General features: G+C 44.4%; 1 protein-coding gene across 5 annotated transcripts in view; it reads left to right on the top strand.

The window, feature by feature from the left end:
- Positions 1-26,073, top strand: part of NRG4 (neuregulin 4) — a 70,034-nt gene that overhangs the window by 19,142 nt on the left and 24,819 nt on the right. For all 5 annotated transcript variants that reach the window (XM_044979178.1, XM_044979174.1, XM_044979176.1 and 2 more), the window contains 2 exons: positions 1,022-1,087; positions 5,605-5,698. In XM_044979178.1, coding sequence (XP_044835113.1) covers positions 1,078-1,087; positions 5,605-5,698 — 104 coding nt within the window. In that variant the 5' untranslated portion in view covers positions 1,022-1,077. The remainder of the gene's footprint in view (positions 1-1,021; positions 1,088-5,604; positions 5,699-26,073) is intronic.

Raw genomic sequence — 26,073 nt, 5'->3', positions numbered from 1 at the left:
AGGTTATGTAGTGGCTATTGTCCTCTGGTGGCATTGTGATCTTACTGGTGGTGGTACTTCTCCATATTTCTCCTAACCTGTGGCTATATGCTGCCACAATTAATTTATTCTTACATGTTCTATTTTTAGTGGTTTACTATACAGTATGATATGTGAATTAAAGCAAAATAAATTCAGAAATAGGAAACTATTCTGCCATACCAGACCAGTCTAATTCAACGATCCATCCTCTCTGACAGTGGCCACAACTAGATGTTTTAGAATAAGGTACAGGGAATCCTACAGTGGACAATTATGGAATAAACTTCCCAAAAGGGAAGTTTTTTTCCTAGCTGTCTCTGGTAGTTGTTGGTTTGTGTCTTGATGTAGAAGAATTTATATCCCTTATAAAAAATTATCCTCTGTAATCCATGTATAACTAATATTTTTTTGAATGTTATTAAACTCACAGCTTCTACTTTAATTTTACAATCAGACAAAATAGAAAACAAACAAACAACAAAACCAAGAATTGTGAGACAGTAAGTTTCACATACCAGTGAATTGCAAAAACGGGGCCCAATCCTGCAGCAAAACTTAATTTGACTTCAGAATCATGACTGGCTTTTTTATGTGCACTGGAATTTATAAAGCAACAGAGTTTAATTAGATATCAATGTAGGTAATAGTGTAGATTTTCTAAAAGAATTAAGCACTGTCAATCCAGAATTACTACATTCTCTTTCAGGAGGAATTCCTCTGCAGAACTATTTTTCAATGTTTTCATTATTCAAACAAGTCTTAAGGTGTATCTGCTTTATCAGTAGCACTATCCCATAAAAGTTTATGGGATTTGACTCTGTATGAATGTTTGCCATTAGCTTTAAAATTAATTGAGTTTACATATAGTATAACAGAATATTTCTATCTGCAGTAGACAAACTTCTTAGTTTGCAACATAAATGAAAGTACATTCACATAGTTATTTACTCAGGCAAAATACAATAGGATTAAAATGCTAAATTTAAATTTTTGTCTTTAGGTGCTGTTTTAGAAAACTAGCCTCTAACCAAGAATAAAAATTGTTGTCAGAATAATATGCGAACAGGTAATTTCTTGTAAGTTTATTTTTACTCAGATGTTTATTTATAGTTCACTATAGTTGCACTGATTACAACAGCTGGTGCTGGATTGTTGTGGCTTCTCCTGAGAGCCAACTCTACTCCTGGGGCAACGGACCAGAGCTTTCAACTTTGTAAGGAGGGATTGCCTTTGTAAGGAGTCTTAATACCTCTCAGAAGTTCTGGGATTGGCTGGCATATGGCCCAGGACTACTTATAAAAAGAGGCAGGACAAAGCAGATCCTTTCTAATCTGCCACCTGACAGTTTTGAGTTCTTTTTCTTTTTTATTCACATGATTGCACTTTAGGGTAATGTTTGCTGGGTAAAGAGTAATCAGTTTAGCCTCTGGATTGAGGACAAATATATGTGTGGGAAGGAGGTTTCTATGGGGTTAGGTGGTGTTGAGGGTTTTTGATACCCCCAACACATAGGGCACTCTGGCCCAAATTTTCAAATGGGTACAGATAGAAGTGTGCATACAGTTTACCATGTGTCTGACTAGAATATGCACACACAGGGCCCAGTGCATGAGCACAAGGCTATTTGGATATGTGCACATGCATACACCTGAGTGTGCATATAAAGTGTTGAATATGCCAATTTGAAAATGTAGGTCTTTGTTATATGAGTAAGTCTTAGTTATATGAGTACTTAGAGGCTACTATCGCCTCTTCCACTTTGAACCACTGCTGTGTTAGGGCTGCAAGAATCAATTTTGCTTAATTTTGGTTCAATAAAGTTGCAACTGTTTGACCACTTTCTAAATAAAATGTGTTGCCCACCCTTTATTTTCTGTCCTCAGCAAGTAAAGCAATATATTAAAATACAAATATACATGACATAGAATATCCATAATATGTTGGTGCCATTTCTACAGTGGTATTAATTGGAAAAGTTGATGACAATATCCAATTATTTATTTATAATCTAGATTGATATTGATAATGTTTCCCTCTCATCAACATTTATCTTGTATGACCTTTCTGTCTTGGTAATACTAATTTAACTGTAGAATACATTTGACTCTCTAAGTTTATAATTTGAATTTTTAGATTAAAACAGTTTTTTAACTTCACTTGTAAAAAGGCACAGCAAGGTCTTTCAAAATAAAACACAATCTTTCCTAACAACAGATTTAATAGAATCAGAATTAAAATAGAGATTAGTTTGTCAGCAAAGTATAGTACTAGCTAGATGAACTGGCAGGTCTTGTTATTAAAACAGTTTATCTCTGTAGAAAGTGTCAAGCTATATTCCACCCTCTCTGATGCTAATGTATCTGGGTCCTACCTGTATTAGAACCCCTTCTGACACTCATATAATACTTATATTACAGTCTTCCAAATCACTGACTGTAAACTTAAAGGGGCAAATTTTGGCCCTGTACGCTCAAACTTGACTCCTGTTCTCACTGGTGAGAGCTGTGCATGCCTAAGGACAGAATTTGGTCAAAATTATCTAATGAGGTGACCATGAATTGTGACGTTGATTGCAATAATTTCTCTTGATATTATAGCATCTTGTATTTTATTTTATTCTTTCATTTATTCAAAATTTGTAGGCCACTTTACACAGTGTCACTTTTAGTAAACAGCAGCAAAATACTATTTGCTCAGATCAGAATGACTGAAAAGTATAAATGGATTGATGATGACATACTTGACCCACATGAGTGTAAAGGTATTCTCTAAATAGCCCTCTTATTGGCAGTTACTTTAAACAAATGAAGGATACATTTTTTTCCTCTTCGTTGCAAGCAGTGGCTCTGGAAAGTGGCAGTATATCCAGGAATTAAGTCTGTGATGAGATTCCCTGAAGAACTGGTTTTGTTGATGTTACTGTACTCAAGAATGACAATATTCATTATTGTAATTTACACCCACACCCACAGAGCATTATACTCAAATTATTCAAATGGATTATTTTGTCTCTCTCTCTCCATGTTTCTCCCTCTCCAGGGTTCCTTAGGCATTTTGCCATGGAGTGGAGGCATATCTAGTGGGACTGCAGAGAGGGCAGATGTTCTGTGTTCTACAAGAATTTCCTGCAGATCTCAGAACATTTGGGAGGTTGGCTGTGGCATCAACTACTCCTAGGTCCTCCTCCCCTATGGCAGCATGGCTCTTCAGTGAGCCAGAGCCTTTGCCCTACCCTTACTTACAGAGGAATAAAAGACCATTCGCTGGGCAGGACTCTAGGGAAATTAACAAGGATCTTATTAACTCTCATGAAAATTTTCCTGAGGGCATGCCAAGAGATGCTGCTGCATAAACTTAATTTCCCTTGGCCCTGCCTTCCTTCAGCTGGCTATCTCAGCTTGTACAGTCTCAGCAGCACTATATTCCCTCACATGGGCATCCATAAGTTTGGGGAAGTTGGAGAGGAAGAAGGGGTGGGAGATTTTCTACTTTAGCTTCTCTCCCTTCCCTCCAGCAGTTTCAGAGACCATAGAGTAGGATTTCTACTTTTTTTAATCCCCTTCTTTCATTCAGGAGATGACATGACCCCAAATCTGGTTACACTGACATATCTGCCATGGAGATAATAAATCATATTTAATTTATTTACAGCTTCTGTTAAAAAAGACTTGTTAATAAATTTTCTCTTTAGCTGTTTTCTCCCTGCCCCCTACACCATAGTAAATGCTCTGTACACACAAGTGTAATACAAAGAGCTTTCTACCCTCCTGATAATTTGCACTGGGTCTATGCACAGTTCTGATTCTTGCACTCTGAGCACATGGACATGGGGGTTGTAATCCTGGCTCTGTTGAAGTCCACAGCAAAACACCCATTGACTTTGAAATCCTAGCCCCATTTAATCCAATGGGAATTTTGCCATTGAGTTAAACACGGCCCGGATTTCACCCAGGGTTTCTACTGCCAGTTGCATCACTGTATAACCCAAAGAGGACAGTGAGAGGGCAGAATTAGTAGTGTCAGCCCAGTGCACTGTATGGATATGGTGCATACTACAAGCAATGGCCAAACTCTCCTGGTACTCCTGGAAGCATTGTGCCCACTTAGACTGCAATGCCTCTGGGAGCGCTCCCTGTTGTGGGATGTTTTAACACCACTTGCTAGTGTGGACTGTTGTTCACAGCCACAGTTTTGCCCCAGGGGAGTTACAAGTGAGCTACATTGGTTATTCCGAAAGAGTAGATCTGAAAATGAAAATCAAGATACCTTTTTCCATAATAGTATATTTTGTATGCACTGCTGAAGGCACATTTTGCCATATGCGAACAGTAGGGATTCTGCAGTCTCATTTTCAGATATGGCTAGAAATAACAGTGAAAATAATCACACCTGAAGTGTGAGATAACACATGAGTCTCAGGTTTGTGATGTCACAGGCCTGTTCTATTCCTGTTTTAAAGGAAATGCTTGGGTTTAATAAGTGAGATTAATAAAATAAATTCCCCCCCCCCCCCCCCGCACATATATATGTCTATATATTCACTTGCATATACAACCCACCCACCTACCCCAGTTTTAAAAACATGGACTTCTTACTAGGATGTCCAAATCCTGCATTTAGATGCCCAGATTGGCATTTAGGTACATAAAATGGACAATTACTTCTCTAAATGCCAATCTGAGTATCCAAATGCTGGATCTGGATAGCTTATTAAGGAGCCTACATTGAAAATTCATGTATAAAATCAATCATGAAAAATGTACTCTTTTGAAATTACATTATAAGAAACAAATGTAATTGTTTGAAGTAATCTTATATTGCAGTTTCTCCACACAAGTATTAATGAACTAGCTCCTCAGATGTGCCAGACTGGTGCTTGGTGCAGCTGAGTGAACCAGCAGGGGGACAGGTCAATTTTCACTGAAGGTTGGAGCAGCCTAAAGGTCCAAGGGGCCATTCACTGCCAGGGACAGTTAGACTGCAGCAGCACTTAGGCCATCCTCCCCTTTCCCTGGCCCCACTCCTAGGCTGGGAGGAGCGGGAGTATAGGATTGGCTATATTGCCTCCACATCTGTGGATTCCAGTATGCTGCAGGAGTCCCCATATAACTGGTTTTAAAGCTGCTTTGCACCACTAGAGCAGTGCAAAGCAGTCTTGATAAGGGCTAGCATCTGACCCAACATATTCACTATGCTCCCCAAATGTGAAAGCCAGGAGGAAGATTTCAAAGCTCTGTCACTCCTTACTAATGGAACTGCTCCCACTTCCTCAAACTTTAAGCCTGCCTTCTGATTTGCTGGTACATTTGCTATATATTTTGTAAAATAAACTTTAGTACTTGTATCCACAGTTACAATCACTGATTTTTATTAGATACATGGTGGTACATACTGATGTGTTGGAGAGTAAAACTGTCCCTTATTAGTTTCTAGTGTTTTTAAGCCAGTTGTATCTTTTGTGTTATAATTTAAAGAAAACAACAAAACAAAACCCAAAACACCACATGGTGTAATTTTTTCACATCTTGATTCCTCCTGAGTAAAAGTATAATAAATCTCTCTCTATGTATCTGTTCTTTTCAGATCATGAAGAACTCTGTGGCACCAGTTATGGACCTTTTTGCCTAAATGGCGGGATTTGTTATATGATCCCTACTGTATCCAGTCCATTTTGCAGGTGAGTGAAATTTAAGCTTGTGTGTTCACACATTGGATTTAGCTATTGGAAGGACAGATACTGTTCTAGTTTAACAATATTTCTTTAAAGAAATATAGCATGGTAGGTGAAAATGTGTGTGTGTCCCTGGCTGCTGTAAACATGTTTCTATCTGTAAATTCAGCAGTTCTTGATCATGTGGTTTAATGTTAATGCTTCTGTCTGGTTCATAGAAAGGGTAATGTTTTCAAAACCTGTGTATGCTTGGGGGAAAAAATGGTGAATGAGGCAATACCCATTTATGTCTTCAGAATTCAGACTGGTATCTATAATTTAGAGCTTTATACTCCCCTCCGCTTATGCAGTACAGAATGAGAAAAATGCCCTTAGTCTCACAGAGAAGAGACTGGAGGAAGGGCATACAGAGAGGCAATAATGGATACAAGTATATTCCCTCCTCTCCTACACATCATATAGCAAAGTGTTATAATATAAAAAGGGTGTGGCTTGAGCAAAATGGGGAGGAGTTGAGGAAGACTGCATATTTACTTTAGGGGGGGGGAATGTAATGGAAGCCAAAAGCATAAGTGAAGGCTGTTTGTGCTCTATGAATCCAATTGAAAGAATCACAAAGCACAGCTTCAGGGGGACAGCTAAAAAGCCATTTGACAAAAAAGCAGCATAGTAGCTGTAGAATCAGAGGGTTGGAAGAGACCTCAGGAGGTCATCTAGTCCAATCCCCTGTTCAAAGCAGGACCAACACCAACTAAATCATCCTAGCTAAGGCTTTGTCAAGCCAAGCCTTAAAAACGTCTAAAGATGGAGATTCCACCACATCCCTAGGTAACCCATTCCAGTGCTTCACCACCCTCCTAGTGAAATAGTGTTTCCTAATATCCAGCCTGTGTATGCTATGCTCATATGACAGAGGTTTATAGTGCTTGGGGAAAGCTAATACCTGACCTCCAGGAGGGGAGCATGTAACAGAATGTGGAAAGACATAACTCTGGCTATCTTTGCAGATAAGATCTCCCCTTCCACATGTAAAACAGCTGCTATCTATTTGCCAAATCACCCATCAGAGACACAAGAAGAAAAGGTTACCCAGTATATTATCTTAGGTCTGCTTCTACTAATTTTAAACTATTCTTCATTTGAGATAAGTGAACTGGTTAACTTAAATGGTTCAATTGGCAAGCTGGCACTTACACTGAAAGCTTATGTTTATGGATGTTAGAATGTTAGGGCTCTCTTTCTCTCACGCTTGGTGACTTCTGTTCCCCATTGCATGGTGGCTTCTTTCAGCCTTCAGATATAACTAGGAGTAATGGGTTGAAATATTTAGGAATTAAAAAAAAAATCAGGAAAACTTTTAATGGTGAGAGCTGTTAAACTGTGAATAATCTCACTTTGGACATTCCAATCTAAAATAGACAAAATCCTGAAGATTAGACTGCAGGGAACAATCCTGCATTGTTTTTAAGGGATAATTATATGATCTCATAAATGTTTTCCATTTCTTACTGTTATATTTTCTAGCCACAGTAGATGTGCATATATTAATTATTTCTTCTAAAATTATCAGCAGTGGAATAGTTAATAAAGTTGACATTTAAATCAGCATAATTAGGCTTCAGAATTAACTTCTACTGAAATAGGTCAATCCACCTCTCGGCTATTGTTAAAGAGGTCAATAGATTCAGCAAAACAGTGCTGCTAATTGTCACATTTCAAAGGTTTCAGCCATAAGGGTTAGAAACTTAATTTATTTTAAATGAAAACCTAAATTCTTCTGAAATTTACAGGCCCACCAGAGAACTACTAAACCATGGTTATGGCCCATTCTGTCTCTCTTCTAGCTCTGTTAGTAATTGGTTCCTGAATTTTCAAAGCCTTGCATGAAATTTTAGCCATATAATTCAAATCAATGGAAAATGCATAGCTAAAACTCTCCCTCACACTTTGAAAATTTAGGGATGTTACCCGCTGTATGTAGAAGTCTTGTAACTTAAAATTAAATTAAAACATCAAATACTTTGACACAGCCCATCATAACAGAGAATTTTCATAATTGTTAATTGATACGTTTTATAGAAAAAAGCAAGAACAACACAGGGTAACACACATGTTGTGGAAAATTCTTTAACAGGATTTCAGTAATTATTAAATCTTTAATTTTCTAATTTATATGAAGTTAGCCTTTGTACCCTATTTATTTCCAAAGATCTTAATGTGCTATCAATTAATTTATTGATACAGTGCTGTAGATTTCTTGGTCCCAAGATACTAGAGAGACAAGGCCACTTCTGCTGGTGAAAGAGACAAGCTTTCAAGCTACAAAGAGCCTGACCTGAAGAAGAGCTCTGTGTAGCTCCAAAGCTTGTCTCTTTCACCCACAGAAGTTGGTCCAATAAAAGATTAATTTGTGATTTTTCAAAGTGCCTGTGTGTACATTTAAAAAATTACCATTTTTTCAAATACATACATCCATTCAAATTAATCAAAATCAACACCTTAATCTCCCTCTTACTCATTCAATTAAGCTTCAGTTTTCTTGTGAGAGAGGTAATATTCTAACTTTACAGATGGATAAACTGAGGGTCAGAATGATTAGTAGTGTGCTCAAAGGTGCCCTCAGAGTCTTTGGAGATTTTACTACCAAATTGAAGATTGAGTGGAAGTAATTTCCCTGCCTGTAGTGGACAGTGTTAAAATTTAATACTAACTGGCTAAGCTTTGCCAGAGATTACTTATCTTTGGAGGCTGAAAACAAAGAAACAGACAACCGAAAACCTTCTGAAGTGCATATTTTTGCCTTTGGAATGTACTAGATTACACCAAATCACAGCTATATTAGCCAATGTCTCTGGGAAGGATGCAGCCAAAACCCTCTAGTAAGTCTTCACACAATCAATCCCCAGTTCTATTTCAAATTACACAAATTGAGCACTGTGCTATATCGTCTGTAACTCAAGACCTAGTGCTGGAACCCCTACTCACACAGTACTTGACGTAAGTGGGACTACTTATGTGAGTAAGCACAATTGTGACCTTAGTATATTTTTCTTGGAACAAAAAAGTACAAACATTTCTAGTGAAATGCACATGATACAAACATGACACATTCTGTCACCTCTCTCCTTGATTATGGTTATGACAAAGGGCCTTTGTTCATTTGCTTTTTGCTCTTCCATTTGAATACACTATCCCCTCCCTTATCCTTCTTCTCTGCAAGCACATGCACCACTGGCTGGCCCTGGTACATGGGTTTATCACACGCTAAGGGAGAACATTTTTGCAGGAAACTCTTGTTAAAATATTCACTGTGCATCACTGAGATTTATCCTTGAGGATAATTGTCCAGCATCATTCAGTGAATCAAATGAAGAGATAAGAATAGAACATAGGAGTCCTGATTTCCAGGTCATTTATTCTAGCTACTAGGCCACACTAACTCACATTATATAATTTAAATTAATGCAGAAAAATTGAAAATAAAAGTCTGTCAAGAAAAATCCTTATTTTTGGTTAACTAGAAAGAAACCCTCCTTTCCAGCATTTTAGTAGCAATAATAAGTAGGGGAAAAGTGGAACATTAAAATTAGATGGTGTCGGTTATACAACTTCAGATACAGTTTCAAAGCATTCTGTCTTAGGAATTGCCTAAGCACAATATATAGTGAAGGAGGTGTATCTAATGTGATAACTGTATATTTGGAGTAACAGACTTCCTGGACAATTAATTCTTTAGCAATGCATGCTTGTAAGCATAGGTGATTTCCACTTTAAAAGGGTTCCAAATGAAATCTTATATAAATCAGGTACTGACTGGCACTAGGATATTTTGCAACCTGGAAGGGCAAAAAGCTAACTTCTTTAGAGTATCTCTGTTGTACTCTAGCACTCAAAACTTATTTCTTCACTACCCCATTTTGACTTTGAAGTATTTTTCCTGTGTATCTAATTGCTGCTTATCAAGTTATATGAATTTAAATAGAAGCATTCTGTTTAAGCATATTCTCATTCCAAGCATGTTCCTTAATCAGTCAGAGAAGAAGGCTAATTATAAATGAGAAAGGTTCTGTTTACACACAGATATCTGAGTAATCAGCAGTGATGTGAATAGAAATAACAGGAAAAAAAGTGCATCACGGTGCAGTGGAATTAACAAAAATATGTGATTCTTTAAAACGTCCTTAAGACTGACATCACCAAGCAAGTGATCAAATTTTGTGTTTCTTAGTCTTGCCTAGCTCCTCAAAGTAGCAGGGACCTGGCGCCACCCTATAGCATAGCCTCCAAGTTGCTCTTATATGACCAACTGTGGCCAATGCAAAGAACGACTAGAGTTTAGGGCTTCAGAACCACATTCTCCAGACCAAAGAATGAATCACTGACCATTGATTGCAAAGGATTAAGGAAACAAAAATGTGGACCTGAAAACTGTTTTAAAAGTGCTTAAAATACATTAATGTAAATAGATAGCACATTATGATAAATGCCATGTTGCAAGCAGGGTTTATGCAGGATACATGATGCAATATAGTCTGTTGTAACTCTGCGAACTATGATCTGTGTCTAAAGTAGAATTGCATCATCCTTTAAAATAAATATGCCTCTTTTATAGAGGATATAGAAACTGATAGTTACTGTTTGCTTTTAGATATTTCACAGCTACTTTCAGTTGGCAGAAGTGGATATTTATATGTAGTTGAAATAGGGTAGCACAAAAACTTTCTCTGCACAGCATAACATTTTCTGATTCTAAATGCATCTGGCATATGTTAATATATTGTCAGCTGCCATCTTCACTTTGTGCCATTTCTAATACTGGCTTAATTTCCTCAGCAGCCAAAGGTGCACCTGTTGCCATACACAGGTTGAGATTCAACACTGAAGTATCCAATTAAAAAAATATATATAAGTAACAAACACACAGAACATAATGTGAAATCCAAATGCCTCAGGTGCGTTGTTAAGCACGAGGCTGAAAGATGTTTGCTTGAGCACCTGATGTACAGCTGTCCCATTATCATTAACAAGCTGGAGAAGAGTACTAAGTTGCGATTTTGTCATCTGTGGTACCGATCTCATACTAAATTATTTCTTTATTTTACCTTACATCTGCGCAGAGGAATTTGGATGCCCAGTTTTGGGCACTCAGACAAAAAAGGGAAGCAGAATGTGAGCAGTGCATGCTCTTTGCAAATCTCTGTGGATGGGAGTCCACCTATGGCTGGGGGACCCAATATTGAGAATGTATTTTCAAAGCTTCACTATTACTTGTATATGGTGCTCTGCTCTCCTGGCATTGCTGTTCTCCTTGTTTCTGAATATCACTGCCACTCCCCTTCTCCCAGTCCATTTTAGATGCTTCAGCAATCCTCTGAGGGGAATCTGTGGACTGCATGGACAGCATTGTCTCAACAGCATCTGAACAAATAAAAAAGCCTAGGAGATAGAGATCAGGAACAGGAGTTAGTCACTGTTTAAGCTGAATATATTCTGTACTCACAGGTTGCAGAAATAGAATAAGAAGCAGAGAAGGGGCAGGTTCTATACACCATGGCAATATTTTAAAATATTAGGTAGATGCAAATAACTGTTTGGGTCCCCATCAAAGGGCACTAGTGTGAGCAAATTATGTGCCCAGCTTGGATTTGGCTGCTCCCAGATTGCTTGAGAATACAGTACTTGGTGGGATTTTCAAAGTGCCCATGCAAATATCCTTAGTGTTTAAGGCTGAGCAGAAACAGCCACCAGATGCACAATAAAGCGGTAACTGGCAGTATACTAATGAAGCTTGGACACCCAGTAAAGAGCAGTGTAAAAGCAGATTATTTTCAAGTAATGGTTATTTCCAGTGAAGAGTGGCCAAACTCATAAAGGTTGGGGCAGGCACAAATGATAAGACAGAAGCAGAGAGGATAAGAGGACATGAAGAAGCCCAGCTACTGACTGAGACAATCAAGTCCTACTCCTAGACATACCATAGCTGAAGCTCCCTTGTGGTCCCACCCTGGAGAGCCAGCGGCTAGTCGGGCAGGGACAACTCCACTCCATGAGCAGTGTCAGGGGCATCCCTCCCCTTGAGGGTCGGAAGAGTATCTGCCTGGGTGGGTAGGCTGGGCCTGCTGCACTTTTCTCCTTCCATACGCGGAGTGCTTTGTTGGAGGGCCCTTCAAAAGTGGGTGTTTGTGTTAAGGCCCCATTAAGAGGCAGGCTGTAGCTCACATCTCTCAGAACAATTGTTTCAGGCTCTCTCTAAAGTCAGGCAGATGTTATTGCGTCAGTAGGCTGCAGATGTTTTATACCGGTCTCAGATAAACAGTGACATTGAGGAAGTTGTCAAGACCTATTGCACATGCCAAAAATACATGATGAGTTAAGCAAAAGAGCCCATGCTGGTGGCACAGGAAACATTGATCCTTTGGAGCAAAGTAGGCATAGATTTGTTTACATTTACTTGGGAAAAGATGCATTCTAGACTATTATTCTAATTTCCCTGAGATAGCTTTACTAGGAGATACTACTGCTAAACTGGTGATTGTGTATGTCAAATCTGTTTTGCTAGACATGGTATAAGTGACATAGTAATGTTTGATAATGGGCTGCAGTTTGGTGGCAATGAGCTTAAGCAATTTTTAGTGAAGTTTAGACATATAATCTCTAGTCCCCATTATCCCCAATCTAATGGGTTGGTGGAAAATGGTGTTTTCCATGCCCTTTTCCCTGCGAAGGTCTGTTAGGCAACAACCACGTGTTAAGACAACTGAGCTCCCGTACCTAACTCTGCCAGAACAAATGGACTCTCAGTCTTCTGAAAATAGTACTATTGATATTTTAAGGGAGACCTGCAAGTCCAAGTGAGAGTACCGTGATAGGTTTTAGCTGATTTAGTTATTTGTCAAGAGGGGCCCTAGATAAGAATGGCCATACTGGGTCAGACCAAAGGTCCATCTAGCCCAGTATCCTGTCTTCTGACAGTGGCCAGTGCCAGGTGCCCCGGAGGGAATGAACAGAACAGGTAATCACCAAAGTGATCCATCCCGTTACCCATACCCAGCTTCGGGCAAACAGAAGCCAGGGACACCATCCCTGCCCATCCTGTCTAATAGTCATTGATGGACCTATCCTCCATGAACTTTAGTTATTTTTTGAACCCTGTTATAGTCTTGGCCTTCACAACATCCTCTGGCAAAGAGTTCCACAGGTTGATTGTGCACTGTGTGAAAAAAAAACGCTTCCTTTTGTTTGTTTTAATCCTGCTGCCCATTAATGTCATTTGGTGACCCCTAGTTCTCGTGTGCTTTATCCAGCCCTGCCAGTTGCACTGAAGTTGCACTGAAGTTGACAACATAATTAAGAAGTAGCCCTTCTCTTGAGTGCTCAAGACACTCTGCCACTATAAAGCAAAGGCAGTAAGTTGTGGTTGTAAATTGGTTACATACTATAGGAGAAAAAGGCAGAATGTGGAAGTAGTGGCATGATTCTGGGTAATGATCTAGCACAGCTGTATACACTATCTGTGTGTCACATATGGTACAGCCATCATATCCATGGAATTAGGTACATTTTCTATTTCATACTCAGTGGTGCAAACTCTTGAAACATTTTATGTTTAAAAAAAAACCTCTCAGCTCCTGGAGTCTAGACATTATGTGAAAATCTCAGCTTTCTTTTTTTATAAAAGTATGTTTATAGACTTCATGGTTGTGGGGAAAAGTTTGAACACATGAACCAAGTGCACCCTGAAGGCTCAAAAAACAGAAAGCAAATAAAAAGAACACAATTATTTTTAAACAAATCTCATTGTTTGTAAGACAATCTCATTACTTTTTTGGGCCCAGCCTCATAATTTTCAAATGCCTGGTGTTGGCAGTACTACAGATGGCATAGTTTCCCCTTGATATTATCACAGAGATATGCACCACGTGCCACTACAGATGGGAAGTCATCCATGGCTTAGAATTCCTGTATAACTTGATGGTGTGTCTGCCCATCCATAAAGAAATTAATGTGGGTCTATAATCATGCAGATCACAGATTTAGGAAGTCCTCTACACAGAAGCAACTCACTGGCTGATGTTAGTAGTGTCCCCAATGGTCCTTTGAAAGGCCCTGAGTTCAGTGACCTTGACGCAGATAAGAAGGGGTCTGGCTTTTTTAGGTCAGCCTCTTTAGTCAACATTCAGCTCATCCCAGTTTTGCTGAGTGGTTTTGGGGTAACTTGTGGCTCAGCAAGGTTGAGGAAGGCCCTCTAAGGCTCACAGAATCCATGAAGGTTACAGCACCTTCTCTAAGCCTCTCAATTTCCTGCCACCTCACTTTTTATACAGTCCTCACATAGTCAGGTCCTGTACTGCTTCCTCTTCCTCAAGCTACCCCTCTACCTCACCCCCACTCCTGCACCTCCACAAGGTGCCTCCCACATGAAATTCCAGTATGTGAGTGGCAACTATTTCTACTTCTTCCCTTCACCTATCCTAGTCCCGACTCTCCTCCATCTTTCCTAGACTAATCCTATAAATCTTCAGTAAATCCTGTCTGTTTCTTTCTGTATCTCTTTCTCCATTCCTGTGTCCATCTCTCTCCAAGGGGTGTATGAGAGAGTCCTTGCTCTGTGTGATGTCTGTCTTCAGGCTGCACACATGCAAAGAGCCAGTGCAAGGGCTGCTGCTTTAGCACCCTAACCTGTACCTCCTGGCTTTTCTTCATGGCTCAAAAAACTTACTTTTGAACACCCCGAACAGGCCCTTCTGAAAATATTGTTTGGGTACCCCTACCTCACAGGGGTGTTTTGAAGATAGCTGTATTAAAAAGAGTGTGAGACACTCAGATACTATGGTACTGGGAGTTATATAAGTACTCAAGATCGTTTACACTATGGCATTTTAGGGAAAAAGTCCCTTTGGTTTGGCTTCACACTGCTTAGGTTCTTACTGCTGTTAGCACAAGTGGGTATTTTTAATTTTCAAAAATTCCATAGTTTAGACATGGCCTCAGACAACTTGTGCACAACCAAATGCCAGCTTTGAAAGACCTCTGGGCACACAGCTTTAACTCTAAAGCCCCCCTAAACAACTGTTTGTGTCTGCCCAAGCTTTTGCAAGTGTTGGCCTTAAATGGTAATATTTTTTATATTTGATATTCTGTTTTTTCTTCCACTGGGTCAAGATAGTTTACAACTTTTAGGACTCTGTTGGACACTAAAGCCTGTATTAATATTCAGGATATCAGCCCCTTGGCCTGAATAGGCAGGTGGATAATATAAGAACATGAGAATGGCCATACTGGGTCAGACAAAGGTTCATCTAGCACTGTATCCTGTCTTCTGACAGTGCCCTATGCCAGGTGCTTCAGAGGGAATGAACAGACAGGTAATCATCAAGGGATCCATCCCCTGTCGCCCATTCCCAGCTTCTGGCAAACAGAGGCTAGGGACACCATCACTGCCCATCCTGGCTAATAGCCATTGATGGACCTATCCTCCATGAACTTACCTAGTTCTTTTTTTAAACCTGTTATAGTCTTGGCCTTCAGAATATCCGCTGGCAAGGTTCCACAGGTTGATTCTGCCTAGAGCTTGGTATTTTCATACAAACCATTGCTAACCAAGAAATTCTCCTGCTTTTCCTGATTGAAGACAAGTTCTAATAATATTATTTGCTCTGATTAATAACAATACTAATCAGAAGGAAAGCAGTGGGGTTTCCTGTGTGTTTACTAGGGTCAAATCCTGGTTCTCTGCACAAAGCCTATTAAAATGAGATTTGCTCATGGCACCTACAATGGTTGGAGAAAGGAATTCTCCCATCCTACCTAAAGCCATGGGCAAGTCCTGGAGCACCTGCACAACCGTACAAACTGTTGGAGCCTAATTGCAGCAATAGCTGCTGTGGCTCAATGAAGAGTCACAACGCACATTTTGGCAAGTGACTTATTCGCTAAAGGATATAAATAATTGCAGACCCACTGGACATGTCCACATATCTTCCCAGATCTGATCCACTCCCACCCTTCCTCCTTGATGCTGACATGGAGAGTTCCACATGGAGCAATATTCTGTGGTGTATGAGACCTAAATGTTCCACTTACACAGATTTCTTGTGGCTGGCTCCTCCTCCAATGCAGCTGTCTCTTTTCTGCTGCCTTTAAGTCTGTTTGTAACCCTTTGGCAAGCTAGATGATATAGCCCTTAAAGTATGTATTTTACAAGGCAAGTGGAAATCTTGATTACCATCTGAAATTCTGTTTTCACAGTTTTAAAGCTCTCAGCTTTACTAGTAGACATTTTAAATCTATTTTCTTTTAACATTTTCTGTTTAAATTAGAAATTCTAATTTTTCTTAGCATGCAGTAAAACTATATTTTTCCTTTTTAAATTCATATTAGAATCCTACGTAGTAGGATTGTTTAAAGCCAACAGATAACATGTGTTGCAACAGCATACAAGTAACCTATTGCAACAGCAACATGTGTCCTTGTGACTACAAGCCTTAATTAGTATAATTCCCTCTTAGTAGGGCTTACTGCAAGGCTTCTGTCTCTTGCAGACACTTTTTCACAACACAGCAGCATTTATCCACTGAACTGAGCAACTGCAAACACATCATGCTTAATCTTGTTCTAACATTGACTGCCTATAATGTGGCAGATTGGTTATAAACTGGTACAGTTGATTTTAAAAGTCCTTAATAATATGGTGCTTGGCTACCTTTGAGACCTCCTGTTACAGTTTCATCCTGATGGGAGTCTGTGCTTGTACACATGCCTTTCAGAGGCAGAGGCCTGGATTTCATCTTGATGTCAATGAGAAACCCTATTGATATCACTGGAGTTATACGGGGATAAGAGGATAACTGGGTTCTTAGAGTGAGGAACTCCGCCTTGTAATCTGCTCAGTCTGTCTCTCCTGACTTTTAAAAACATATATAGTAAAAATGTTTCCCTTCCTTAGGGTGCCTTAGAACAACTGTTGTCCTGATATTTGTTACATTTCTTCCCCTTTCTGGTGTACCAGATCCTACAAATATTTAGTTTTTAACAAAGATGGTTTTTAATAGAATGTTTTAGTCATTTTTAAAAACGACTAAAAGATTGTACAATGTCCTATTCCCATTGGCAGGGTCACTGTATTCATAATTTTGTTTGTAAAAGATACAAATGTAAACAATTGATAAACCAATACCTTGACATTAGTCATTCCTGTTTCTATAAAGTGCTTCACTAGTTTATAGTTCACTTTAAATGATGCTTTAAATTTGTACAAGGAATATTTAGGCTATAGGGCAATATTTTCCAACTGTGGGCCTTTTGGGGGAAGGGGAACTAGGTTAGTCTACAGGAGCAGTAGGGGAAGCTGCATGACCCCAGATCAGCCCCACCTGATTCTACAAACATGCTACTTCAACAATGGGTAGAACAGCTGAAAACTCCTTAAGAGATGCCACCTTCCCTCCCAGCTGATATGGTAGCTCTGAATGGAGATTCTCTGGCTATTTGCCTCTTGGGTCTTCATGTTAAAGGCACCACTTCTACAACTTCTGGTTTTTAGTTAATAAAAATGTGCCACCACATTCTCAGTGACTTCTTCTATCTTCCTATCCATCACTGTGATAAATGAAGGGTGTGTCCCCCTTTTATGGACACCCAGCCAGCCAGTTAGCTGTAAAATCTGTCTTGGTAGCTGTTCTCTGCGTGCTTTACCTATAAAGGGTTAACAAGCCCACAGGTAAAAGAAAAGGTGTGGGCACCTGACCAAAAGAGCCAATGGGAAGACTATAACTTTTTAAAAATGGGAAAGAAACTTTCTCTTCATCTGTTGTTCTCTGGGCTGCAGGGACACAGAGCAGTAATGCTATAAGCAGAAATGCTGTGTAAGGTTTGAACCAGGTATGAAGAAGTATCTTCCATACCTAGAAGAAATAATTAGGATAGGGAATGTTTAGTGAGAGCTAACAGGTTTATTTCTTATTTTGGCTTGTGGATCTCCTCTGTGCTAACCCTGATGCTTTTGTTTGCTTGTAACCTTTAAGCTGAACCTCCAAGAAAGCTATTTTGGGTGCTTAATTTTTGTAATTGTTTCTTTTAAGATCTAACAAAAAGCCTAAGTTCCAGATATATTTTTTTTTCCTTTTTGTTTTTAATAAAATTGACCTTTTTAAAGAACTGGATTGGAGTTTTGGTGTCCTAAGAGGTTTGTGCATGTTGTTTGATTAGCTGATAGCCACAGCTAATTTCCTTTGTTTTCTTTCTCAGCTCTACCTGGGATGGGGAGTGAAAGGGCTTGAGGGTAGCCCACTGGGAGGAATTCCCAAGTGCTCCTTCCTGGGTTCAAAGGGTTTTTTTTGCATGTGGGTGGTGGCAGCATTTACCAAGCCAAGGTCAGAAAAAGCTGTAACCTTGGGCGTTTAATACAAGCCTGGAGTGGCCAGTATTAATTTTTAAAATCCTTGTGGACCCCCCACTTCCTGCTCTCGGAGTGACAGAGTGGGGAATCAGCCTTGACAATCACATTGTAGGTTTTCCTCCTGTTTTTAAAATATTCTTTGACTACTCATCTCATCCCACCAAATCTGTCTACTCTGATGACTCTACTTTTCTAACCTTCGCTTTTCCCCCTGACCCTCCTCTGTGGCTTTTCACAATGACCGTGTCTCTCTCACTTCTCCTGACCCATTTTGTTTCCCTCTCTCTAAGTCACTCACTTACTTCCTTTTATGCTGTTGCCTTAAAACTCTTCTTTATGGTTTAGACTGATCCTGAAACCTATTTCCCTTTCCCTTCCCTAACACTGCATACTTCCATTCTTCCTGTCACTAGTCTTCAGTAATAGTTAAATGCAGGAAAAATGCATATACATTGTTTTTCTGTGCCTGTTTTTCTCTGCAGCTCTGTATGTCATTTCTATTTGAATGAGACAAACTGTTCTTTAAAGCTATATTTCTATTGTATTTCTAAGAATGAAACATTTTGTGATACCTTTTATGAAGGACACTATGCAAATAACTTCCATTATATGAAAATCTATAGAGAATTTCTGAAATGTTAGCTTACAGCAATCAGTTGATTAAGCTGGGTCTAGATATCTCTAGGGAATCAAGGTTCTGCATGGATAGTAAATTTGAGAAGATCAGGTCTCAAGCAATGGACAAAGAAAATAGTGTTCATTTAGTCATTATTATATAGCTTTGATATTTGATGATGGAAAATGAGATGAAAACATTGGGACAACAAATTGAGAATATGATCTCTGTGTGACAGAGGAATTAAGAAATCAGGAAGATTTCTTTGTGCGATTGATTACAGATATTCTAGAATTGTCCTCTGTTGGACAGTCAACTCCAACTTCTTTTTCTTGACGAAGTTTCAGTCCTTGTAATGTTACAGTATATTGTTGTATAGATATATGATTATGAGCCCAGTCACGTCATGCACTGAACACCCTCATCAGCCAGTGGCACTTGGCACCTTACAGAATTCAGCAAATAATCCTTTGCGTCATTACAATAGCAGCTATAGTAATGTCACAAAGGATTGTAACTTCAAAGTGAGGAGTAAGCAGCAGGAACAGATGTACTCCTAAACTACAAAGATCCTGTTTTCCTTCAAAAGTTCCTAGTAATGAAAAATGGGGAAAGAAGATGTAGAAAGTAGCTGATATAGAAACAGTGTGATTATTGAATAAAATGCAGTTTTCTGTGGTGCAGTCAGCCAGTCTTTAAAAGAACTTTAGATAAGAAATATCTGTAAATAAGTTTTGTAGCCTCAGCCTATATAAATATATTTCTTTGACTTTTACATGGTATGAATTATGAACAAACCATTAAGTTGGACTGGTTATAATATCACCAGTACCAACTGAACAACATTCAGTCAACAGGTAATTTAGTTCTAAATCCAGTTAACAGTTATGAAATGTTGTATGCAAACCTTTTCACAGTAACATAAGTTTATGGGTCAAATACTAGCAGGGGATTGCACACAGGTGCCTGCCAGGAAACTTGTGTACAACAGGGCAGTGGGGGAGGGAGAAGTGAAATTTTCTGCCTTGAATCTGTCTCCCTGCAGAACTCACTGACAGGAGAAACAAGGAACATTCTGAGATGGGTCCTAAGGGTCAAGAACTGTGATCTATATGTTCTTCTTCGAGTGATTGCTCCTATGCATTCCAGTCAGGTGTGCGCGCCGCGCGTGCATGGCATCTCGGAACTTTTTTACCCTAGCAACTCCGGCGGGCCGGCTGGCGCCCCCTGGAGTGGCGCCGCTATGGCGCCTGTTATATACCTCAGCTGGCCCGTCCACTCCTCAGTTCCTTCTTACCGCCCGTGACGGCCAGTTGGAACTGTGGAGTGCTCTCTGTCCTCCACTACCCTAGCTCTCGCTACTGTTCTTTGTATATAGTTCGTTAGTACTTAGTGTAGATAGTTTTCATAGTTAGTTAGTTAGGTTTTAAGATAGGGTTAAGGGGGGTATCCTCTCCCTTTCCTCCCCCGGTGTGGGCTCATGCCCAAGGCACCGGGCTTTAAGCCCTGCGCAGCGTGCCAGAGGCCTATGCCAGTCGGGGACCCACACGACGCCTGCCTCCGTTGCCTGGGCGAAGGACACCGAACAGATAAGTGTTCTTTCTGTTCCTCCTTCAAGCCGCGAACTCGAAAGGAGCGGGACATTCGATTGAAACAACTCCTAATGGAGGCGTCGCTCCAGCCCCCGGCACCGGCCGCGCCGGCACCGAGCGCTTCTTCGGTGCAGAGTGCACCGGCGGCACCAAGCCGCTCCGGCACTGCAGGCCCACTGCCTCAGCCAGCGGCTCTGAAGTCCCGGCACCGCTCGCTCTCGGCCTCAAGAAAACACAAGCTGGCGAAGGCACTTGCTAAGGCCCACGCTGAGGACTCAGCGAAGACGATTGCGCCACCTGCGACCCCTGCGGTGGCTGTGCACAAGATGTGCACCGGGCCATTGACTCCGGCGCCGCAAGGGCCGTCGAGTCCGGCATCGCCACGCTCCCCGGCACCGACCGTGGTCGAGCCCAGGCTGCCATCTACGCCGGAGACATTCTCCTCGGCGCGCGAGCTAATACAGCTCATAGAGGCACCGAGCCTCCGGCCCCCGGCACCGCCGGCGCGGGCTGTAGTGTCGGCAGGAAAACCGGCCATGATGCTCCGGCCGCCCTCTCCAGACAGACGGCACGGACGACCCTCCCGGTCACGTTCCCGGTCCCGCCGTAGATCACCGTCCCGTCGATCGCGATCTCGGCACCGCTCGCCATCGCGGTACCGATCGCCGTCTCGACGTCGGTCGAAGTCCCGGTACCGCTCGTCATCACGGTACCGGTCGCACTCCCGGCGTCGCACCAGGTCCCGATCGCCATCGCGTCGGCACCGACAAAGGTCTCCGTCCCGGCACCGTTCCCGGCGCAGCCGCTCCCGGCACCGCAGGTCCGATTCCCGGTCGAGCTCCTGGCACCGGTCGAGCTCCCGGCACCGCGGCACGCGTTGGTCTCGGTCACCGTCCCGGTACCATGACGACCGGCACCGATCCTCGGCACCGTCCGGGGCCGGACTGCCTCGATCGACGGCGCAATCGATCAGCGCCTCGGCACCGCCATGGCCATCCCGCTCTGCATCGGTCGCCTCTGCGGTGGACAGCACTGCCCGCCTTCCGCCTACCCCGCACGGCCAACCTCAAGGGGCACAGCAGTGGGGATTCTGGGTGCCATGGGCCCAGTACGAGGCTCAGGGGGTGCCATTGCCCCCGAAAGCTCCTGCTTCCGAGCGCAGGGTTCCAGAGGCGACGATTAGCCGGCCGCCCCCTTCTCCTACACGTGACCCTGACCGCGAGGGGACCATACAGCCCGACCCAGCCGATGAACAGTCCGCAGGTCCTTCGACGGAGGTCGCTGTCCAGGGCTTGTCCTCGTCCTCCTCACCAGACGAGGCAGTGGCCGGAGCGTCTACCAAGGAGCCACTGCCTATAGACCTGAAGGCCCATCAAGACCTGCTTCGCCGCGTGGCGACGGCTATGGCTCTTCTGGTGGCGGAGGTTCAGGAGGACGAGGACCCTATCACGAACGTCGTTGGTGCAGAGGCTCCCGTGCGAGTGGCGTTACCGTTTGTGCGAACAATACAGAAAAACGCCACCACACTTTGGCAGACGCCTCCGTCCATCCCCCCTACGGCTCGTGGGGTCGAGCGGAAATATTCAGTCCCCCCCACGGGCTATGAGTATCTCTATACTCACCCAACCCCGGACTCGTTGGTCGTCCAGTCTGTTAACGACAGGGAGAGGCACGGTCAACCTGCCCCTGCGCCCAAGTCGAAGGACGCGCGGCGCATGGACCTGTTAGGCCGCAAAATCTACTCGGTGGGCGGCCTACAGATGCGCATTGCCAACCAGATGGTCCTCCTCGCCAGGTACGTCTTTGACATCATGACGTCCCTGGCGAAGTTTACAGAGCTCCTGCCAACAGCCTCCCGCCAGGAGTTCTCGGCGATGTTGGACGAGGGAAAGAAATCGTCCAGGTCCCCATCACGGCCGCCCTTGACGCTGCGGACTCGGGAGCTCGGACCTTAGCCTCCGGCGTGACGATGCGGCGCATCGCCTGGCTGCAGTCCTCCACCCTGCCGCCGGAGGTGCAATATACACTACAGGACCTGCCGTTTGACACTCAGGGTCTCTTCTCCGAGAAGACTGATTCCCGGATCCAGACCCTGAAAGACGGTCGCATTGCCATCCGCACCCTAGGGATGCACACGCCGGCAACACAGTGCAGGTCCTTCCGGCAGCAACCCCCACGGTCCTTCCACCAACAACGCTACCGCCCGTACAATAGCCAGCGACCGCCTCCAAATCGCCGTCGTCCTTCCGGCAATAGGCGTAGCCAGGGCCAGGCCTCTTCCAAGGCCCCTCAGGGGTCCAAGCAGGCCTTTTGATGGGACGCCCGAGGACGGCCGATCACTCTCCCTACCGGATCCTACCCCTTTATTTTACAACCGCCTTTCCCATTTCTTTTCGGCGTGGTCCCAATTAACAACGGACAACTGGGTGCTTCAAACAGTCCAGTCGGGATACCGCCTTCAATTTGTTTCACCCCCGCCTTCCCACCCACCCTCCCTGTCCCTCTTCAGGGACCCCTCTCATGAGCAAGTCCTCTTACAAGAGGTCCAGACTCTGTTGAGCGTGGATGCCATAGAAGTAGTGCCTCAAGACAGGCGGGGCAGGGGATTCTACTCCCGTTATTTTCTCATCCCCAAAGCGAAAGGGGGGCTACGTCCTATCCTGGACCTTCGCGAGTTGAACAAGTACCTGTTCAAGCCCAAGTTTCGCATGGTCACCTTGGGGACCATCATTCCCGCTCTGGATCCGGGAGACTGGTTTGCCGCCCTCGACATGAAGGACACCTACTTCCGTGTCGCGATCTATCCTCCCCATCGACGTTACCTCCGGTTTGTGGTCAACAACGCACACTACCAGTTCGCCGTGTTGCCGTTCGGGCTCTCCACCGCACCAAGGGTATTTACCAAATGCATGGCGGTGGTTGCCGCAGCCCTCCGCCGTCGTCGAATACATGTCTACCCGTATCTCGACGACTGGCTGGTTCGCGGACAGTCTCGACAGCTGGTGATGGGCCAGTTGACAGATATACTGTCCCTCTTCCGACGTCTCGGTCTTCTCATCAACACCGAGAAGTCCACCTTGATCCCGTCGCAGCGGGTGGAGTTCATTGGAGCGGTCCTCGACTTCTCGTTGGCCCGGGCTTGCCTACCGCGATCTCGACATCAGACGATGGTCTCCCTCATCCGGGACCTCGTCTCCTTCCCAACCACGACGGTGCGCTCCTGCCTCCGCCTCCTGGGCCACATGGCATCATGCACGTACGTCACCGCGTACGCGCGACTTCACCTCCGCCCATTCCAGTCTTGGCTCGCGTCGGTGTACCGGCCGCATCGAGATCCCATCGATATGGTGGTCACAGTCTCCAGGCCAACACTCGAGTCCCTCAACTGGTGGCTAGACCCGGAGATTGTCTGTGCGGGAGTCCCGTTCCATCCTCCTCGCCCGTCCGCCTCTCTGACCACGGATGCCTCAGCGCTCGGTTGGGGAGCTCACCCAAGGTCTGTGGTCGCCCCAGGAGCTCGCTCTGCACATCAATGTCCGCGAGCTGCGAGCGATCCGTCTGGCCTGTCGCACCTTCTGCACCCACCTGCAAGGCCGCTGTGTGACAGTGTTCACGGACAATACGTCAGCTATGTTCTACGTGAACAAACAAGGCGGAGCCCGCTCCTCCCTCCTCTGCAAGGAAGCGATGCTCCTGTGGGACTTCTGCGTGATACACTCCATTCACCTGGAAGCGTCCTTTCTTCCGGGAGTGCAGAACACGCTGGCCGACCATCTCAGCAGGTCGTTCCTCTCCCACGAGTGGTCCCTCCGTCCCGATGTAGTACACACAATCTTCCAGAGGTGGGGGTTTCCCCAAGTAGACCTATTCGTGTCCAAGGAGAACAGGAAGTGCCACCTGTTTTGCTCGTTCCGGGGTCACTCGCCGGGCTCCCTGTCGGACGCCTTCCTGTATTCCTGAAAGGATCACCTCCTCTACGCCTTCCCTCCGTTCCCGCTCGTACACCGAGTGCTGCAGAAGCTTCGGAGGGACAAAGCCAGCGTCATTCTCGTGGCTCCGGCCTGGCCGAGGCAGCACTGGTACACCCTGCTGCTCGAGCTCTCCGTTCGGGATCCCATCCCCCTTCCGTTGTGGCCGGACCTCATCACCCAGGACTTCGGCAGACTCCGCCACCCGAACCTGCAGTCCCTCCATCTTACAGCTTGGTACCTGCGTGGTTGACCCACGCAGAGAGGGACTGTTCGGCGGCAGTACAACAAGTCCTGCTAGAGAGCAGAAAGCCTTCCACTCGCTCCACCTATCTGGCGAAATGGAAGCGGTTCGCGCTCTGGTGTGACCAGCGAGGCCTCAATCCCTTCGTAGTCCCTATCCCTACCATCCTGGACTACCTCTGGTACCTTAAGGAGCAAGGTCTTGCAGTCTCCTCCTTGAGAGTTCACCTGGCAGCAGTGTCCGCCTTTCGTCCATCTGTGGAAGGTCAGTCCATCTTCTCCAACCAGATGGTTTCCCGCTTCCTTAAAGGCCTGGACCGCTTGTACCTGCCGGTGCGGCATCCTGCCCCAGCCTGGGATTTGAACCTCGTGCTGGCCAAGCTGATGGGTCCCCCCTTCGAGCCTTTGGCCACGTGCTCCCTGCTCTACCTCTCCTAGAAGACTGCCTTCCTCGTCGCCATTACATCAGCGAGGCGAGTCGCTGAGCTCCGTGCTCTAACGGTTAGTCTGCCATACACCGTCTTCCACGGGGACAAGGTGCAGCTTCGACCACATCCGGCTTTCCTCCCAAAAGTGGTGTCAGCCTTCCACCTCAATCAGGAGATCTTCCTCCCGGTCTTCTTCCCGAAGCCGCATGCCTCGCCTCGGGAGCAACAGCTTCACACCCTCGACGTCCGCAGGGCGCTCGCTTTTTACATCGAGCGGACGAAGCCCTTCCGGCGTTCGACCCAGCTGTTCGTAGCGGTGGCTGATCGTATGAAAGGCGAGCCGATCTCCTCCCAACGGATTTCCTCATGGGTTACAGCATGCATTCGGACATGCTACGAGCTTGCTCGCGTGCCACCATGCCGCCTCACCGCTCACTCGACGAGAGCGCACGCCTCGTCCGCCGCCTTCCTGGCCCATGCTCCCATCCAGGACATCTGTCGAGCGGCCACCTGGTCTTCGGTCCACACCTTCGCCTCCCACTACGCGTTGGTGCAGCAGTCTCGAGACGTCGCAGCCTTCGGCTCCGCAGTATTACATTCCACCACGTCTCACTCCGACCCCACCGCCTAGGTAAGGCTTGGGAATCACCTGACTGGAATGCATAGGAGCAATCACTCGAAGAAGAAAAGACGGTTACTCACCGTAGTAACTGTTGTTCTTCGAGATGTGTTGCTCCTATCCATTCCAGACCCGCCCTCCTTCCCCACTGTCGGAGTAGCCGGCAAGAAGGAACTGAGGAGCGGACGGGCCGGCTGAGGTATATAACAGGCGCCATAGCGGCGCCACTCCAGGGGGCGCCAGCCGGCCCGCTGGAGTTGCTAGGGTAAAAAAGTTCCGAGATGCCGTGCACGCGCGGCGCGCACACCTGACTGGAATGGATAGGAGCAACACATCTCGAAGAACAACAGTTACTATGGTGAGTAACCGTCTTTTTCTGCACATGTGCTTCTTGACTTCATAATTCCACCTGTGCACTCCCCCCCCCCCCGGATTATTTCTGTTCTAATCAGAGACAATATGACAAGTGAAGCTGTATATAGAGCCAGAGTCTGCCAAAAAAGGGATGCAAACTCAGC

Source organism: Mauremys mutica, chromosome 11 (genome assembly GCF_020497125.1).
Source record: "Mauremys mutica isolate MM-2020 ecotype Southern chromosome 11, ASM2049712v1, whole genome shotgun sequence".
NCBI classification, from domain to species: Eukaryota; Metazoa; Chordata; order Testudines; family Geoemydidae; genus Mauremys; species Mauremys mutica.
The sequence above is the reverse complement of the archived record's forward strand: the minus strand, read 5'-3'. Positions and strand labels throughout refer to the sequence as shown.